This window comes from Danio rerio, chromosome 6, assembly GCF_052040795.2.
Source record: "Danio rerio strain M-AB ecotype USA chromosome 6, GRCz13ab, whole genome shotgun sequence".
NCBI lineage: Eukaryota > Metazoa > Chordata > Actinopteri > Cypriniformes > Danionidae > Danio > Danio rerio.
Window position 1 is genome coordinate 37,134,012 of NC_141026.1, and position 20,697 is coordinate 37,154,708.

At 34.4% G+C, this 20,697-nt stretch overlaps 1 protein-coding gene and 1 long non-coding RNA gene across 13 annotated transcripts in view; both read right to left on the bottom strand.

Moving 5' to 3' along the window:
- ddr2a (discoidin domain receptor tyrosine kinase 2a) overlaps positions 1-20,697 on the bottom strand; it is an 81,445-nt gene that overhangs the window by 33,717 nt on the left and 27,031 nt on the right. For all 12 annotated transcript variants that reach the window (XM_087257563.1, XM_087257560.1, XM_087257561.1 and 9 more), the window contains exons 2-4: positions 17,534-17,641; positions 809-911; positions 202-433 (exon numbers count right to left, since the gene is read on the bottom strand). In XM_087257563.1, the coding sequence (XP_087113689.1) occupies positions 202-433; positions 809-911; positions 17,534-17,639 (441 nt within the window). In that variant the 5' untranslated portion in view covers positions 17,640-17,641. The remainder of the gene's footprint in view (positions 1-201; positions 434-808; positions 912-17,533; positions 17,642-20,697) is intronic.
- Positions 1,443-4,937, bottom strand: LOC147843586 (uncharacterized). The gene is made up of 3 exons (XR_015493867.1): positions 3,667-4,937; positions 2,726-3,398; positions 1,443-2,560 (listed from the first exon to the last, which is right to left on the bottom strand). It is a non-coding gene; the product is annotated as an uncharacterized LOC147843586 (long non-coding RNA).

Below are 20,697 nucleotides of genomic sequence, written 5' to 3' on the forward strand. Positions count from 1 at the left end.
TTTCTGCTGAAAAGCTTCTCTAATGTTCAACTGAAAACAAAAAGTCACTTAAATCTTAAATAGTGAGTAAATTAACAGCCAATCTCTATTTGTTTTGTGAAGTTTCCATTCAACAATAATGTGTAAGAAGTTGAATAGGATGCCACATATGCAGTGAGATGTTGAATAGTTTATAATGGTGTTTTTTTTTAAATCATGCACCTCTTTGCCCTGTCGGTTCCTCCAGGAGATCCAGCGACTTCCGTCACGGCTGTATTTAATCTTGTACGTCTGGGCGAATTCATTGCCGATGCCACCTGCGTGTCGCCCCTGAGTGCCCACCAGAGTGATGAAATGCAGAGAGCGCAGGTCGATCTGAAGGAACTCCTTCATGTTCTCTGGTTCTGCTGGGATCTCAGGACACCAAGCTCCATCGCCCTCCTCACAGTCCAGTCTAGGTCAAATAAATAAAAAAATTAAATTATCAAAACATTTAAAACAAACAAACAAACAAACAAAAATAAATAAATAAATAAACATCAAACAAACAAACAAACAAACAAACAAATAAATAAATAAACTGCTTCATTTTACAACTGAGTTTTCTGCATCATAATTCAGTCTAAAACAGTTCATTTTTGGTCGCAGGGGAATGTGAACACTTGCAATCAGTGAAGATGTGATATATGGAGGAAGCATAATTACATCACTTTAGTGAAGCTGAAAAGGCCACCCACATTTCACCAGATGTGCTTTAAATTGCTCCAACCAAGATAACCTGCACTATAACTCATATGTATGTGTGTGGGTGTTGTGTGTGTTTTCATACCTGCCATATTTTGCTGCGGTGGATTCTGACCACTGACTTGAAGCTGATATATCTTCATCTAAAATCTGCCCCCTGGACATGCCTAATGGGGAACGACACACACCTGGAAAAAAAAAAAAAAAAAGAGTAGTGTTTATGGGACTACTGCTATTTAAGATGTAATAATAGCAATAACAACAATAACAATCATTCATTCATTGTCTTCATTCATTTTCTTTTTGGTTTAGTCCCTTTTTTAACCTGGGGTCGGCACAGCGCAATGAACCGTCAACTTCTCCAGTACATGTTCTACGCTGCGCATGCCCTTCCAGCTGCAACCCATCATTGGGAAACACCCATAACAATCATAACAACAATAATAATTATTATTATCACAACAACAACAATAGTACTATAGTAGTAATAATAATAAAAAATAATATAATAAAAATATATATAAATAAACAAATAAAAAAACAATTGTTACACTTTTTATACACATCAACAAATAGACTTTAAATAACTTTCAAATATAAATGTAAAATCATGTTCATCTTGCAATTATGAAAGCTCAGAAAGATTTCTTATGCGATTCAGAGGCTTCCCCTTCTGTTGTTATTGCCAGTGTTGTTGTCTCTGCTGGCGATTACTTCCTGTAGTTTGTTGCAATCGCCAGCAGGGTTTTCTCTTTGGAGATTGCTGCTGAATGAACTACAACTCCCAGAACTCCCTGCGCTCATCAACTCCTAGAGTAGTTGACAATAATCCGGACACTCACACACAGACACAGCTGCTGCTCATCTACACTGATTACAAGGACTATAAATACACCTCACCTTTATTCACACATTGCTGAGTCTAGTTTCTATCACGAACATTAGAAAGCGTTTCCTCCTTGTTTGTTTTACTGTGTGTTGATCCTTGCCTTGTTCCTCGTCTTGACCCATTGCCGCCTAGTCTGACCTCTCACCTTTATATTGACCATGATTATTGAATTACCCTTATGATATTGTTTTGTTCCTGTTTTGCCTGTACAACCTTAATAAATAAACTGCATTTGGATCCGCACCTCTGGACCATATGTATTTGCATTTTTTCTATAGCACTAATGTGAAGAACAAAGCAGCTTTACAAAAAGTGCACATTTCTACATTACAAATAACAGTAAAAAAAAATGTAAGTGTTTTTCTTTCATTTATTCACTTGTCGGCTTAGTCCCTCCCTTTATTAATCCGTGGTCGCCCCAGCGGAATGAAACGCCAACTTATCCAGCAAGTTTTTACGCAGCAGCTGCCCTTCCAGTCGCAACCCATCTCTGGGAAACATCCACACACACACACTCATACACTACGGACAATTTAGCCAACCCAATTCCCCTGTACCGCATGTCTTTGGACTGTGGGGGAAACCGGAGCACCCGAAGGAAACCCACACGAATGCAGGGAGAACATGCAAACTCCACACAGAAACTCCAACTGAGCCGAGGCTCGAACCAGTGACCCAGCGACCTTCTTGCTGTGAGGCGACAGCACTACCTACTGCGCCATAAAGTGTTTTATTTATTGTAAAATTGCTAGTATATTGAAATACATTTTTCTCAGCTGCATTTCTTATCTACATCTGATTATTATTTTTTTTGTTTTAATATTTTTAAGAAAACAAAAAATATCTGTAGGACACACTACTCTTGTCATCATACACCAGACATTATTGTTAGAAATACTAATGTGCGTTACATGTTTGTTTATATAACTACTATTTTCATCTATAGCGCTTTATTTTTGCATTAATATTAAATATCTTTCGTTTAAATACACTATAAACAGCAGCTAAGCTAATTATTTTCTCTGTTCTCTATTTCTACCAGGGGATACTCGTCCCAAGGCCTTTAGAGCAGGGGTGCCCAAACCTTTATTTATGAACAGCCAAAAACCAAACCCGATTGAAGCTAGTGGGCCAAAGATATTTAAAAATAACTAGAAAAGAATGCTTTTTATTAACTAATACAGCATAATTTTTTTTTATTTTATAATGAACTTATTACAGTAAAAACAAAAATCTAATTAATCTCATTTTTAAAAGAATAGAGTTACACTAGTTTTGCCTTGTTTGCTCACTGATGTCTTTTTCATAGTCCTCTATATGTCGAGTGACATTTTTAAAAATCAGATTCATTTAATCGAACTATTTTTATACATGCATTTAATCAAAACATTTCATTTCATTTTTTTGTAGCTCAGCAATAAAACAAGCAAAAAAGATTACATCAAATTATAATTGACGATCTCTTTTAAAAACATTCGCTTCAACCCTCTCTATCCTTCTTACTCTCTTCTTAGATGGGATGGTGGGCCAAATCAAAGGGTACAATGCGCCAGCCTTTGGCCCCTGCTTTGGGCATCTCTGCTCTCAAGATTTGATGTAATCCAAGACCTGTGAAGAGATGATACCAACCACAGAGCACTTCTAGAGGTAACCATAATCCTGGACCAGGCCATATCCTGAGCAGATGCTGTGTCGGTCATGAAGAAATGGAGAGCATGGGACTGATTCCTTAAAGACCCCAGTGGCAGACAAGCCTTCATATTGATCCAGTGGGCCAACTTGAACACTGCCAATGACCTACTCACACCTCCAGCTTCTCCCCAATGGATGTCCAGCATTTTCCAGCCTTCGGCAACTAGACTGCAGCTCTGCACAGGAAGTTTGGCCAGAGGAGAAATAGTTGTGCACAACGTTTTTTTTTTCTTTACTTTCGTCAATTGGTGAAGTCTGTTCCTCACCACTTTCGCCACCGGCTTGCTTGGTTTGAACCTGAGCTGCGCATCGATAGATTTGCTCTTCAGTGTTTGGACTTTGAGCAGTGAAAATTAAACCACACTAAACTAAACTAAACTGAACTTCAACTATGAAAACTAGACTGACACAGTTTGAATTTACTAGAGCTTCTTTGTTAATCTACTTTGACACAATCTACATTGTAATAGCACTATAGAAATAACAATTAACTGAAATTAAAAAATGTAATTGAATTAAAAAAAATTTTTTCATTTTAAATAGACTAAAAAGACATTTTTTTTTAAATTCAGATTTGCTTCTGAGAAAGCAACAGAAGAAGTTTTTTTAGACCACCAACATCGGCTCATAAATGCTAGAATTATATCCATTTGAACAGTGTATTTTACAACACTATTTTATATTTTGATTGCACGATCACCTGATACTGTCAGAGCAACAGAAAATATTTATATAAACCCTCCTAATCTCTCTTAATATCTCTCTCTTACTTTGAGTATCCACATGAAGATCCGGACATTAAAACAGAAAAAAGTGTACAAGGACACTCCTATTCCAAGTGGCCCCTCCATTTCAACAAAATAGCCTTTGTGATCCTGCCAGCAATAGCAAGGATAGTGGTGAAGGACTTTTTGTCTCTCTTTTCAAATTTTTTTTTCTGTCTCTCCTCCAAATGTTTGCTTAAAAGTCAAGATGGGGGAAACCTCAGAGGCTTGGTTTTGGCAATGACAAGCTGATATAATCCAAAACGAGCCGAATCCCCCAACAAAAAGCTCTTCCAGATGTAAGAGAACGACATCAACCTCCCCCATCACTTTCTCTCTCTCTCTCTCTCTCTCTCTAAATCACATTTACTTTTATAGCTAAGACCGGACAAAATGTCAAATACTGATGTTTGTGATAAAAATTTTTTATTTTGTACATATTACACATACAGTGCTTAGCATATCCCTCAAAAGTCTATCTTTTTAAATTCATATAATCTTATATTTGTGCATATACATTAGATTAGTCAGTACTGAAGTCAAATCTATATACCAAAATAACTTACAATAACGGTCTGAAAACTATACACCCAAATTTGTGTTAGAAAAATATTAAATACAAATTTAAGAAAGGAAGAAAAAAAATGAAGAGAATTAAACATATTGAGAAATTTTGTAGGTTGTAATTTTTTGCAATATTTTGGCTGAATGTAATTGTATTATCTTTCAATTTCTAAATATGTTTGGTGACTAAAATGTTATATTAATAAATATATCTGTTTAATAAATCTGTTTTGTTAAATTGCACCAAAATACATTGCCTATATTCATTGAGAAATGGAAAAAAAATATTCATTTTCAAAATGGAGTGTACTCAATTATGTTGAGCATTGTATGTGTTTAGTAAGTAAATCAGTATTTGAGATACTCCGATGTTTATTCACATTCATAACAAACAAACATTTTTTTACCACTTGTGATTTTTGGGTGAATTAAAGATAATATTTTATTTATTTAAAATAATGTATATATAGCAAGTAAACATATTTGATAAACTTGTGAATAAATTAAAATATATTCAGCTCTATCAAATTTTTTATTTAAAAGAGAAGTTGCTTTAATTCATCATTTACTTATGAATGTATGATATATAATAAATAAAATTGGGAATGAACAGACATTTTGTCTACTTTTGTGTGTGTGTGTGTGTGTGTGTGTGTGTGTGTGTGTGTGTGTGTCCTGTTTATTTTTTCCCCAATTTCTGTTTAACGGAGAGAAAATTTTTCCAAAACATTTCTGAACATAATAGTTTAAATAACTCATTTCTAATCACTGATAAATTTATCTTTGTCATGATGACAGTAAATAATATTTGACTAGATATTTTTCAAAACACTTCTATACAGCTTAAAGTGACATTTAAAGGCCTAACTAGGTTAATTAGGTTAACTGGGCAGGTTAGGGTAATTAGGCAAGTTATTGTAAAATGATAGTTTGTTCTGTAGACTACTAAAAAAATATAGCTTAAATGGGCTCATAATTTTGTCCCTAAAATGTTTTTTTTTTTAATTAAAAACTGCTTTTATTGTAGCTGAAATCAAACAAAAAAGACTTTCTCCAGAAGAAAAGATATTATCAGACACACTGTGAAAATTGCCTTGCTCTGTTAAACATCATTCAGGTTTATTAAACTGATATATTTATTCAAATCATATTTTAGTCACCAAAAATATTTAGAAATTGAAAGAGAATACAATTGAATTTAAGCTAAACATTGCTAAAAATATTTAAATATTTGTATTTAATATTTTTCTATAATATATATAAATTTGGGTGTACTAGTTTTTTCACTGTTATCGTAGATTTTGTAAGATAAGCTCCAGATTTGGCTTTAGTACTGACTAATCTAAAGTATATGCACAAATACAATACTGTATAGCTTCCTATTAAAATATGAATTTAAAAGAGAGATTTGTGAGGAGTGTACTCATATATGCTGAGCACTGTATTAGTATACATATACATTATTACATAAATAGTGTTGTATGCATTAGCTCCTTTTTTTGCTCTTAAATTGTATAATTTCAGCTCAAACATTTGCATTAAGACAGAAAGTGTATAGAAAGTGCTCATTTCTACATTACAAATAAGAGCAGAAAAAGCAGAGTTATCATACATAGACATGTTAGATTACTATCTGAAATTTCAGAGTGACTGATGAGAGAAATAACTAGAAAAGAGAAGTGCAACCCTTTTGGTTGAGGCATAGTGTTTTATCACAATATATTATAATTGTGAATACAAAAAAAAAATGTTTTAGTGTAAAATGGCATGTCTAGAATATTTTAATACGTCTTTTTTGCAATACCTGCATTTTTTTACACCTGATAATTTAGTTATTTTTTGTAATATGATTTTAAGCAAACAAAAAAGCAGATCAAATATTCACACATACAGACAGAAAGTGTATATGCTTTCATCTTTCAAGGCAGAGTTTTCATAGCTTTGTGAATGCAGCAAAGCAGTGTCAGACAATTGACACAAGAGCGCCACATACATCAAACATCCAGTGAAAACACAGCACTGTTCAGCTGTAGACACACAGCCAACTGTGCTTTTGGAAAGAAAAAAAAAGCTTTCACAAGGACAGATTAAGAAAACACAGCCAGATATCTGATCCTAAACTTACAACAGCGTAAAAAAAGTATAGAAACAGTGATGAAACCAATAGACTGATTTTGTGATAACCATTTGAATAACGCTTAAATAAAACAAAATTGGAAGCGATTTGACAGTGTCTAATATGTAGCCTATAAAAGATTTGCACGCGCAAATGGCGGATCTATCCAAGTAAAAAGGGATGCACAGATGTACAAATCTACACTTGTTGACAGACAGTTTGGGCTACTTATCAGAATTATGGAAATTATCGGCCTGCAAATTTTTAATTGGATGAACTTTTTTTTCTGTCTTATGCCTTACCCAGAATATAAATATACATATAAACTAATTTAGATCATTTACTTTAATCATTACTATTGGAATGTGAAGATACTTTCAACCAGCACAACAAAAAAAATGTCACCTACTGCACCTTTAATTGAGTAATGTTCAATCCACTTAAATTTGATAAAACCTTTAGACTACCCTCATAGATTTGTGTTGGGACAACATGAAATTATTGTGTGGAACCCAGCCTTTTTTTTATAGTAAAGAGTAAAATGTGTATTTACTTTCGGTTTTTCTGCTCTCCAAGAGTAGACGGTTACAGTCTGATTGAGTAAACATTCAGTTACTGAGTCTAAAAATATCCCTCACTTCAGAAAGGTGGAAAAATACTCATGTTGTGTGTAGAAACTGTGGCTTTTGGTCTTTCCTCTCTCTCTCTCTCTCTCTCTTATGGGCCACTTCGGCCTTGTGTAGTAATTTATTGGTCCGAGTGGCACTTATTTCCTCCTTTTACCAACAAACTTTTTCCATCCTTAATCCTTGTCTATAGTACATTTGTTCCACAATGTTCGCTGTCAAACCGTCCAAAACCTTGCACATAAACACACGTAACAAACATTCACACACTTTTAATCAACATCCAGAAAAGGCGCCTGAATTTTCATTTTTCTTTTCATTCTTTTTTATTTACAGCAGAAAAAGTAAGAGTCTATTACTCAAAGTGGAAAAACGCAGAGAGTAGGATGGTATAACTACAGTCTTTGGGAATTTTAAACAGAGGAAAGTTGGCAGAGTAGATCTCATAGCTAACACACTTTTCCAGAAGTAGAAAAAAAAAAACGTTGCCTTTTTCCAGCGGAAATATGAAGGAGCAAAACTGATATTTAAAGAGGTTACAGCATCTCTCTCCCTTGGAAAGAACAGAAATCCACCACCTTTGTGGAAAGCAACAATTTACAAACACTGTCATTACCTTCTGTCGCTAATAACACCAAGGTCAACAAGTTAAAATCTGAAATGATTAAATCATGATGGTGAGAAAGATCGCTGCAGTGACTTTTGGCCTCCAGAAACAAATATCTATAAAACACGCAGAGACTCTGGTGCAAAAAAATGGGGAAAAAGAAAGAAATAGAAGCTGTTTCAATATACTTTCCTGTTGTCAAAACGTCTGGTATGTACAAGCCACAGACTCCAGTCTGATTGTTGAATCCATTGTAAACAATCGTGCTTGCTCTCCTGCTACATTCAATAATAAACTCGAGGCGAGGTCACATCCTCAAACAGAGCTCACACGCAGTTCAGCGAGGTTTGAGTGATGGACTCAGTCCCGATTAATTTCACCACTCCTTTAGCACGGTATTCTTTTCTTTCTAACCACCAAACTGGAGATTTTTTTTAAGTATGATGAGAAGTAATAATATTCAGCAACAATTATAGGACATCGTGATGTATTGCTAAGGCAGTGTTTCAAAGCATTGTAATGCATTGAAGCATAGCAAAGAAAGCAAAACACCCCAAAAACATATGATCATTTCCACTACGTCATTAACACTGGAACTATCAGAATTCTGGAACTACTAGAATACTGGCAATACATTACAGATATGCTCACTGAATACAAACCTAACAGATCACTCAGATCTTTAGGATCAGGAAATTAGAAATTCCAAGAGTTCATTCAAAGCAATGTAAATCGGCCATCAGCTAATAAGTCCCCCCGCTGCTGGAATCAGCTTCCAGAAATGATCAGATATGCTCCATCATTAGGTGCATTCAAATCAAGACTTAAAACACATCTGTTTAGCTGTGCCTTCTCTGAATGAGCACTGTGCATTGTCTGACAGATCGCACTATGATCTTCTATGTGAAGTTGGTTTGACACAAGCTACATTGTAAAAGCGCTACAGAAATAAAGGTGAATCGAATTGAATGGAACTATCAAGACTTTCTTCTCTTTCATTCTTTTAAAACCTGTTTTAACACATTTGAATCTGTTTTTATGCTTTGTTGTTTTGATCTTCTTATACTTGTCTCTTTTATACTTGTTAATGTAAAGTACTTTGAATTACTATTGAATATGAATGTGCTACATAAATAAACTTGTCTTGCCCCTGCCCTACCCTGCCTACCCTAGCATGGCTATAGCAAATGATATTTACATTCATAGCTTCTACTGAGAATTTAGAATAAAGCTTTTGAATGTCTGCCATTATATACAATACCCTTACACAGTACCTTCAGAAATGTTATCATTTTTTAAATATAGCCTACAACTGTGTATGAATTACTAGAATGCTCGCAAAGGTATGTACCTCACTCTGTCCGTTTTAAAAGTTTGTAAGACATGTCTAAGTTGTGTTTCTGCTATCAGCAAGTTGTGTTTTTGTTAGCAGAAAGTTGCTGGGCAACTGAGACAACCATATTCAAAGGCACAAGAAAAAATAGCGGACACTGGTATCCATCCAATTAGTTTGACATCATGGCTATGAGGGTAAACATATTTTTTTGCGTTTTGTAATTTTGTAAAAATAGCAATGTTAGAATGAAATATACACAGGAAAAGTTATAGGGTAAATGATACTACTATTGTTATATATTTTGTAATATGAATTAGAAATTGAAAAAATGCCTCCATATAGTTTTGAGAAGCTTTCATAAATGCATAAATGAGTTTCAGATATCTCAAGACAGTGTCGTGCAGTTTAAAATCAATGTATAATCTATTTATTATTATATATATTTTATATTTATATAATATATTTCAATAATGGTGACGCAGGGGCGCAGTAGGTAGTGCTGTCGCCTCACAGCAAGAAGGTTGCTGGTTTGAGTCACAGGGACCTTATTGCTGTAAGGTGACAGTGCTAACCACTGAGCTACAGTTCCGCCCACATGGAAATCTATTATGGTTTAAATCTTTTGTTTGGTTGAGTGACTTTGTTGCTGCAATTGTCTACATTTTAGACATTAAAAAACAAATCCAAGCAACAAATTTTCTCTTAGTAGCTGATTGACATTTTTTTTGCAGTCTGGAAAGATATTTTGTCTTTTAGATATATTGTTTTTCATTGTCTAACTTTTTTCTTTTTTTTTTTTTAATGAATTTCCCTCTTTTACTTGAAGAGCTATACAAAATATAGGATTTCACTACTACACACCCCCCAAAAAAAAAATAAAAATTACTGTGGTAAATGGCAGAATTACATTTTTAACATAAAAAGTCGTCAAACCATAGATTAAAGTCCCATAAGGTGATTAAATAAACAAAACTTAAATATTCTATTGTTTTTTTTTATAGAATAATGTGACCAGTCAAATTCTTTTAATAATTGATTCTATAATTTCTTAATTCTTATATTTATTTCTTTTGATTTTGGGGTAAAATGCATCGTGTGGGACCCTTATAACTGTTTCACCCATTTCTCTGTGACACTTTCAAACCGGAAAGTAACAATCCAGAACATTCAGGCGGCAACAGAACAGCTGAGTGTAATTCTGTTATTTTTGCTTGTACCACAAGCCATCTTAAGGCTTTTCAACAATTTAGCCTCCCCTCACATCAACCACACAAAGCGAAGTTTAACAAAGCATTTTACATATTCTGTGTTTACTTTGAACCAGGCCAAATATCTCTTTGTAGTTCAACAAAGCAAAGCGACAATTAAACAATATAGATGGACTGGTCTCCTCCTCTGCAATATATTAGAGCATAGCTATAAAAGAAACCAAAATGCATTCCTCATGGCCTCGTTGCATAAGTATGATCCTCAATGTTAAACTATACAAATTCCAATGTAATGCATTGGAATGTTTAAAGCAGGGCAGCGAAGGTGGAAGATTATTATTATTGTATGCTTCCACACTTGATCTATTATATAAGAAGCTGCAAACATTTTTTTTTTTTTGCATTACAATTTTGTTGTTTAAAAATGTTGCTAAAATGTTGTTTAAAGGTCCAGTAAAATTAAAATCTAGTTTTTTAAATGTAATTATCAATGAGTTAGTTTTAAGGATATCTATAATCTAGTGTGCAACAAATCAGTGACAATATTTGCATTTAGAAGACATACCATTGATAATACCTAAAGCTAGCTGTTTGCCCCCCCCTAAATCAGGGGTGTCCAAACTCCGTCCTGAAGGGCTGGTGTCCTGCATATTTTAGTTCCAACCCCAATTAATCACACCTGAACCAGCTAATCAAGCTCTTTCTAGATATACAAAAAACATTTAGAGAGGTGTGTTGAAGGAAGTTGGAGCTAAACTATGCAGGACACCGGCCCTCCAGGACAGAGTTTGGACACCCCTGGCCTAAATGGATCAATGTTTTAATCATACTTCAGTTTTTCAACAAATCTTGACCAATCAAATGCTCTCTAATATTTGACATGCCCTGCCCCTTTCAAAACGCTTCACATTTGCTTTTCATCTGATGTGCTTGAGCTCAACCACTCTCACTGGCAGAACTGTGATAAAACTAAATGTTATTGGTTGTTTTTTTTAAAGAGGAGGGGCTACTGTATGTCCCCTCTTTATGTTTCAGTTGAGAATACGTCAAACATCGAATAAAAGATGCACATTTCAAAAGCACTTTACAGGATCTTTAAATATGCAAAATGAGGTGTGTCTTCAGTGAATATTGTGCCAATGTACATACATTTGCATACATTCAGAACATTTAATAAAGTCAGGTTTATTTATTTATTATTTTTTTTTATATATTAGACACAAGTGTTTTCACTTAGGGGATTTTCAACAGTATCTGGATGCAGCCTTATTAATGCAAGCTGAGACTGCTTATCTCGGGTACGCAATGTCAGACATGATGCACTCAATAGAGCTAGTGATGTCACTGTGAGGGGTAGGGTTAGGGGAGCGGATTAAAATGCATCGGATGCAGCTCAGATTGCACTGCACCAGGTCTGCATCCAGACCCCTCTCTGGATTTTGGGAAACTCTTTTTATCACTGCAAATGCAAACTCAATGAACTTCAAGTCTGTCATATCAACACTGTGGGTGAACGGGTTAAATTAATAATTGCACATGCTTACACAGTTGATTGATTGTATTTAGAGCTGAAAACTTTTTTTGCATTATCTAAAATCTAGTTTAAATATGCAAATGAAGTCTCACTTTATTAAACATGCTAATTTGCTTAAATTTGCATACAATCAAAACATCAAATAATGTCAGGTTTAAATGTATTGGTTCTTTTTGTGAACCACCAGAAAATAAATACATTTTCATAACTTTTTGTTGGCAAAAATGTTGCATTTTTCAGGCAAATGTCTGAACAAATCTCTCTCCAAAAACCTTATATGAATAAAACCAGGGCTTAATTTGTTCCGGAACAAGCCAAGTCCGGAACCTCTGAAATCTAATCAGGCACCTCATTTTTATCGATCCCCCTCCTCCCACGAACCAATGCTCTTCACCCCCCCCCCCCCCCCATCCCCACACACACACTTCACATTCTTCCGTGACACATCTTCTTCCACTGGTGACACGCTGGATGCATTACCTCGATCTGTACCCCGATGTTGTCACAACACAAATTGTTTCCAAAAAGTTAACTTAATTGTTTTTACAAATTAAAGTGGTTTGAAAACAAAACAATTAAGCTGTCCCACAAAAAAATTAAGAATTGTGTTGATTCTACTTTTAAATTAATTAATTTATTTTCTCCCTCTTTATTATTTTAATATGTTTTTTTTTTCTCTTCATAGTAATTGTTTAAGGTTCCCTGTTTGGGCTTTTAATAATTTTTCTTCATTGTCGTAGACCTCTTTCAGCACAATTTTCAATATCTTAATCTATTTGTCTATTCATTTATTAATTCATTCATTCATTTTCTTGTCGGCTTAGTCCCTTTATTAATCTGGGGTCGTCACAGCGGAATGACCCGCCCACTTATCCAGCACCCTTTCAGCCGACCTCTGTGAAACTTCCACATATACACACCCACTACGAACAATTTAGCCTACCCAGTTCAACTGTACCGCATGTCTTTGGACTATGGGGGAAACGGAAGCACTCGGAGGAAACCCAAGCGAACGCAGGGAGAACATGCAATCTCCACACAGAAACGCCAACTGAGCCGAGGTTGGAACCAGCGACCCAGCTACCTTCTTGCTGTGAGGCAACAGCACTACCTACTGCGCCACCACGTCGGCCCTGTTTGTCTATCACTATTTTTTATTTATTTATTTTTAACTGGCTCAATTTTGACCTTACTTAACCTTAAATACAGATTTGGCTTTATTGCCAATTCAGATTTATTGCTTTTTTAGTTTGGAAATTTGTTTTATGTGTGTGTGTGTATGTGAATATATTAATTTATTAATTTTATCTGTTTCAGTGTGTCTTTGTCATTTATTTTTCAGTTTACATGTATATCTATGCACACTGCTATATGTTTTTTTCTTTGTTCACATAACTCAAAATAAAAAACAGAATTTAATGTAAAAAAAGAATTGTGTTGATTCAGCTCATTTTAAATAAGTAGTTTGAACAAGTAGAAAGTAGAAAAAGTAGAAAGTAGAAAAAATATAATTTTTTTGAGTGTATGCCTTATGCAATTGAATGATAATTCTCTCCGAAGGCCAAAAAGCACAACATCTCAAAACTAATAGGTGCAAGAGATACAAGTGTTTTTGTCTGGTGTCTCATCTTATTGTAAGGCTGAGGCATGGATTTGTTCATGTGATGAACACATGATCAATGGAAGGAAAGCAATGTCACCTTGGCTAATCAAACTCCTCTGCTTCATAGAGGAACTCAGCTCAGTAGACTACAAGAGCGCAGTGTGGTTTTCATCCTGGGGGATCCCAGCAGAAACGGCCTCTAGCCATGCTGGTATTAGCTGCTTTCCAGAGTTTAGCTTTAGTCTCTACTGTACGGCTGCTCACCATGAGCTGGCTTCTGGTTTCCTTGTAAAATATAATTGAACCTCACATTGACATCACACTTTCCTCCCCACAAACCACCCATGCTAGAGAGAAAAAACTAGTTGAAAGACACAGATAAAAAGAAAAACAAGCCATGAGAACCAGAAAGGAATCTGGGAGTCTTCCAGACCTCAATCTTACATTGATCACAACTACAAGACTGCTAGTTTCGGGCCTAGTCAAAAACAACAATGCAACTTGCAGCAATCCGACCTTATAAAATCAGAGATTGTGACCACATGATGTTAGTGGTTCCACAGTAACCGATTTCCATAGAGATTTGTCTCATAAATTGTCAAACACAGTTTTTGAGCCTCAACTCAGAGCAAATGTGTCAGCAATGTCCACATTACTGTAGCTGTTCAATTATTATGATGTTGAATAGTTATTTGTAACATTACAGAGAATATCAACAAACCTAAAAGCTGCACAGAACTTAAGTCAAGTCACCATTGTTTAGCATTTATACCAGAAGCTTTCAATCATTTAGATCCATTTCTATCATTTAAATAGTTTAAATCGTTGTCACCACACACCTCTGAAAATAATCAATTTATACGAGAGCCCACCATCCTAAAATGTAAAAGGCATCTACAATTAAAAGACTCCATTTAAAATGAAATTTTGAAAAGTTCTCTCAAGTGGGGTTTAACAGTAAAATAATAATACAAATTACAAACAGCTAAGGTCTATCATTGTTAAATTATTAATCATACCAATTTAATTGGTTCAATGATCCAAGTCACTGTTGCTCAATAAACTAAATATTGTAAAGAGAGAGAGAGAGAGAGAGAGAGAGAGAGATGTTATGTATGTACTGTAAACATAGTAAAAATACAGCAAATTAACTAATAAAACTCTAATTTATGAACTATATACACACTTATATTTTTACTCATAGGAATGTGTTTATTTGTCTTTTTTAAAACTTCCCTGATATATACAACACTTTTTTTTTTTCAAAGCAGCGTCAGTTTTTAACAGGAAAGTAATGGAATGAATGCAAAAAAGCTATAGTTTATTTAGTTCATTTAGCAGTTGAATTCATTATTTATAAGGCAAGTGTAGGTGCAAATCAGTGATGTCAAAGCAATGTTACTATTTAATTAAGTTAATATTTTAAGAAATTCTAATTGCCTGACTTAATATTGCTAGCTACTGTACTTAATATTTCTTAAAATAGCCCAACTAAATATTTCTAGTTACCCCAACTTAATTTTTCCATTTCTTCTAGCTTCATTGTCTAGTTTCCCCAACTTATTTATTTCTATTTCTTATAACTTCATTATCTTGTTGCCACAACTTAATTATTATCTTTCTAATAATTTCATTTTCTAGTTGCCACAACCTAATTATTCTATTTCTTATGACTTCATTTTCTAGTTGCCACAGCATATTTTTTCTAGTTGCCCTAACTTAATTTTTATATTGCATGCCGTCACTCCAACTTAATTTTCCTAGTTTTTATAAGTAAATTTTTCTAGTTGCTTCAACTTAATTTTTGTTGTTTTTATAACCAAATTTACATAGTTTTTTAAATAGTCATTTTTCATTAAAATCAAGTTTACATGAACAAAGATTTATTATTGCTAAATAAACGTGGTGCTCGTTGTTAGGTCATGTTATATAATCCATTAATAATCACATTAGTGTTCTGTGTAAGTAAACATTAACAAAGATAAAGTCATGCTTAACAGATGCTTTGTTCATTTTTAATAAATTTTAACTAATCCAATGACTAATGTTTACTAATAACACCAAGTGTTAAGTAAAGTCTTGTAAACCTTGTAAATTGTAAAGTGTTACCATTATTCTTCTGATTAATGCTATTGGTCACTCTTTATTTCTGTCTGTGGATTCTTAAAAAAATTGAAACAATAAAAAGTGTTTCAAACAGTTAGCAAACCATTATAGCTTAGCTTGTTTGCATTTCAAGGGTAAAAAAAGCAATATCTGAAAAATCTGTCTGAATATGTACAGTTTTTCATTACTCGAGGAACACTATAACCTCTAAAAAATAAGGGGTATATTGGCATTGATAGCTCTATAAAGAACGTTTAACATTCATGCAACCTTTTTATGCCAAAAAAAGTACTTTATGGTGCAAAAACGTTCTTTAAAAATATTTATATGCTCCTCACACTATAACATTTTTTTTCTTCAATGGCACCTTTCTTTTTAAAAGTGTATCTGTAAATGGTAATTTTTTATGAATTTAAAGAGTGGAAAGAGAGTCCCAGTCTTGCATTTGTAGCCATAGCCAGGAAATAGCCTTTGCATAGCACTTCATCTTTTAAAACATGAGATTTGGGCCAAACGTGTTTAAGGACAGGAAAAAATGAGCGCCCACATAAACTTTATAACCTGTAAGTTCATGCAAAAGCACATCTCAGTTGCCTCAAATCTGCCTATTCTAATAACTAATCAAACACATACAGGATATCCACCTTTTGATGATCAATGCCCTTGTAGCTCCAACTGAGATTGATTTTCAAAACACATTAACGAGATAGTTCACCCATAAATGAACATTTCCTCACTATTTACGGACACTCAAGTGGCTCTAAACTTTTATTTACTCCCTTATTCTGTCGAACACAAAGCTAAATATTTTGAATAATGTTGGGAAAAGCCGCCATTGAAATTACAAACAAATACAATTCAACATTCTTCAATATATCTTTTTGTTTTATTCAACAAAAGAATAAAACAGGTGGGTCAATTATAACGTTATTAAGATTTTTGAGTGAACTATCCTTTTAAGATTAAAAAAAAAAGCACCTAATGCACATTTACTCGTAAATCATTTTGTATCTCTAGTTTATTTATAAGCAGAAAAAGTACATTGCAATCTTATTCTGACCAAAGTTACTCCAATCGCATCTGACTTCATAAATTATGAGCAAACTCTCAAACAGTAAACTTTCATGATTGTTTATTAACCCTTGTGTACTGTTCAAATCGACTACCCTTTCGTTATGTTCGGGGCTATTTTTGCCTCATTGCCCCTATCACTTATAATGACATTTTTTGATTGCAAAGCCTTGACACCAATAATCATGCATTCTTGATTGTTGCTGATTTTCCCTGTTGGGAAGAGGTACAACTTTTTAAATGGAGTTCTATGTAGTAAAACAACACATTATAGTGTGCATAAACACATTATATGTGTGTATAAATACACCTACTATGTTTACTATGGTCTGAGAGCTGAGCTGCTTATTTTTTTTATTTTCCCATATACCTGTATATCAAGGTAAGTGTGCAAAGGTCTCTCTCATATTTTCACCCAGTGACACCCAGTGTCAAGGATTTACAATCAAAAATTTGATTATAATGAAAGTCAATGGGGCAAAAACATTTTAAAGTCCATTTGCTGAGGCACAGAGAAAGTTGTGACCAAATTAAGACTCAAAGTCACCCCAGAGTGGATGAAAATATCACCAACTGTTCAAAACTGTTAATCATTTAAACATATTTATCAGGTAAATGACGACAGGGCTGATAGCTTTGTATTTTCATTACAGCTTGATTAATTTAATCATGCATTTAAAAAAAAAACATCTACCTGGGTTTACTTGAGACTGGACAGCTCCTGATAGGTAAAGGAGGATCAGCAGTGGAAAGTGCATCTTCCAAAGCTGCTTCATCTCAGTCGGAGACGGGACGTTCATTCCTGGAGAATGAGACACTCAGTTAGAGAAAACTCATGACTTCATTTTACCACAGACATCCAGGAACTGCTGCTCTAACATGATTCGTCTTCAATGAAACCCGGATAAACTGTACCCGAACAACCTTTGAGAAATTTTCAGCTGTGGTTTAATAGGATAATTCTGTATTTATTTTTAATGTTCCAAAGCTGCATGCATAAAATAATTTGAGGATTAAAGTAATGGGTTAATTATAAGTTTTTTGACCCTATTAACCCTTTAACACTGTTCAAAATACTTTATGTTCCAAAGAAAAAGAGCTAAGTGAAACAATTTGGAAAAAGCCAGCTTTTTAAGTACATGCAAATGCATTTTAGATGTAGCACTCTGACCTTAAACATGCCTTTAATTAAAATACAAAACTAATAATTTCATATTACATTATATACAAAGGGTGACGCAGTGGCGCAGTAGGTAGTGCTGTCGCCTCACAGCAAGAAGGTTGCTGGTTCGAGCCTTGGCTAGGTCAGTTGGCGTTTCTGTGTGGAGTTTCCATGTTCTCCCTGCGTTCCCGTGGGTTTCCTCCGGGTGCTCCGGTTCCCCCCACAGTCTAAAGACATGCAGTTCAGGTAAACTGGGTAAGCTAAATTGTCCATAGTGTAAGAGTGTAAATGAGTGTGTGTGGATGTTTCCCAGAGATGGGTTGCGGCAGGAAGGTCATCCGCTGTGTTAAAACCCTCTGGAAAAGTTGGCGGTTCATTCCACTGTGGCGACCACGGATTAAAAGAAAAGAAAATGAATGAATGAACGAGTATATACAAATATATGCAATCATGACAACTGCATTGCAATAACTGGCCATAATTTGTTCATTCAATTTTGATTCTGCCAATACAGAAGAAATGCACCAAGCCAAGCTTAACAGGAAAACATTAGTTATTTTTTGCTACTTTGAGGCGATGGTTTTTAATTTGGTCAATAAAGAGGCAATAACTGCCTGCAGAGCATAATGGAATTTCCATATATTCATTATAGTGACGTGAGAACAGAAACAACTGCTGGTAAAACTTCATAAGGCCTTGCGGCTGCAGTTGAAAAAAATTGTACAAAGACTCCAAGTTCAAAGAGAAAATACACTCTCTCTGGGTTTACTAAGTACTGACCATCAACAGAGTCTTTTATGAAAGTCTGCTTTGTACATGCAGTTGTCAGCAAACACAAACATACAATAAGGGCCTACTCACACTATGCCATCCGTACCGTGCCCAAGCACGGTTCACTTGGCCGGCCCTGGCCCGGTTGGAAGAGGTGGGCCTGAGCGCGGTTCACTTGGGCTTTGGCGCGGTACACTTGTGTGTGAGTGCAAAAATCTAGCTAGCACATCTTAACATTCACATTTGTTCAGCTTATAGTGCTTTGGTTAAATAGTGCTATTAAAAAAAAATAATAAAAAAAATAAAAAAAGAGGAAAAGATTGTGCAAATACTTGATTTTTACTGCATTACATTTATATATGCAAATTACATTTACGTATATGCAAATATTCTGCAGTATTGCTAAAGTACAGTGTATTTAAAACAGTACATAAAGACAATGTAAAATTAGTGGAATAAAGGAGTTTGAGACAAGTGGACTTATACAGAGAGTATATATTTTGAATTCATATTTTATTGATTAATTTAATTGATACATTTTTATAAATTAGATTAGCTATTTATATAGCTAATCTAGCTGTTTGGCTAGTAAAATTAAAATCTAGAAAAAATCCTGGTTGCCTTAAATTTTAAAAAACTGAATCAATTGAGTCCATTAAACTTACTTTATATTAACCCGACTTAAAACAGAGTGCCTAACTTATAAAATTAAGGTAGAACACGAATAACTTCGTTTAATAAGTCACAATGAACTAAAAACAAATGCTGTCAGGACTAACTGATCATATAAGTTTTTACAGTGCGGAAAACAAATGACTAAAAGTACAGAATTTTAGGGAAAAAATAAACAGATTCATATGGACTTGCATGAAAGAAGTTAGATTAAAATGTGTTTCTGTTTACCATAAACATATATACTTATTTTTGAATACAACAAAACCAATGAACAAATATTACCCTAAACTGAAACACATTTTCATTAACTTGCAATTGTGTCTGAAACATCCTAGTATACTTATTTAAGTTATTAATTTTCATAAGCACTAATTCCCCCTCCACCGCACACCATCCCACAATAATACTTCAAAAAGTTCTTATGAGATTATGTATAAATACTTTTCAAACTGTATTTGCAAATAATTGAATGTATAGGGTAAATTCAGTGGTGTAAAATAACAAATTACAAATACTCAAATTACTGTAATTGAGTAGTTCTTCCTCAGGAATTGAAATTTACTAAGTAGTTTTAAAAATGTGTACTTTTACTTTAGCTTGAGTACATTTTAGTGCTGTATCTGTACTTTGACTCCACTACCTTCCTTTAACGTGCAGTCACTACTTTACTTTTTCTTGTCTATAGGGATTAGAATAATCAGTCCTGTGATTCCTGTCAACAAAAAGAAGGTAAATCACATCATGATCTCAAGGCATGGGCGATTTATAAATGCAGCAAACTGCTTGGAAGCATTGAAAGTGTCCAAGAAAATGTCAAAAATCTTCACACGCAGTGACAGAGAGACTGTTTATATCACAGGTGTCAATTCCAGTTCCTGGAGGGGTGCAGCTCTGCACAGTTTAGTTTCAACCTTAATTAAACACACCTGATCATAATAATTGGGTCCTTCTGGCTTGTTTGAAACGTAAAGGTAAGTGTGTTGAAGCAGGGTTGGAACTAAACTGTGCAGAGCTGCAGGCCTCCAGGAACTGGAACTGGCCTCTGTGGTTTAGATGCATGTCACTGATGAGAAGATGACGGATGTTTACTGTATATGACCGAAATGGCCGTAAAGTATAACTAAATGCACTACAGAATGTTACATTTACACACACACATACAAATTACATGTAAACACATCAGCTTTTAACAGAGTAATAGTTACTTCTCTTGAGTACTGTTAAAAGGGCTCATTTTTACTCATACTTTG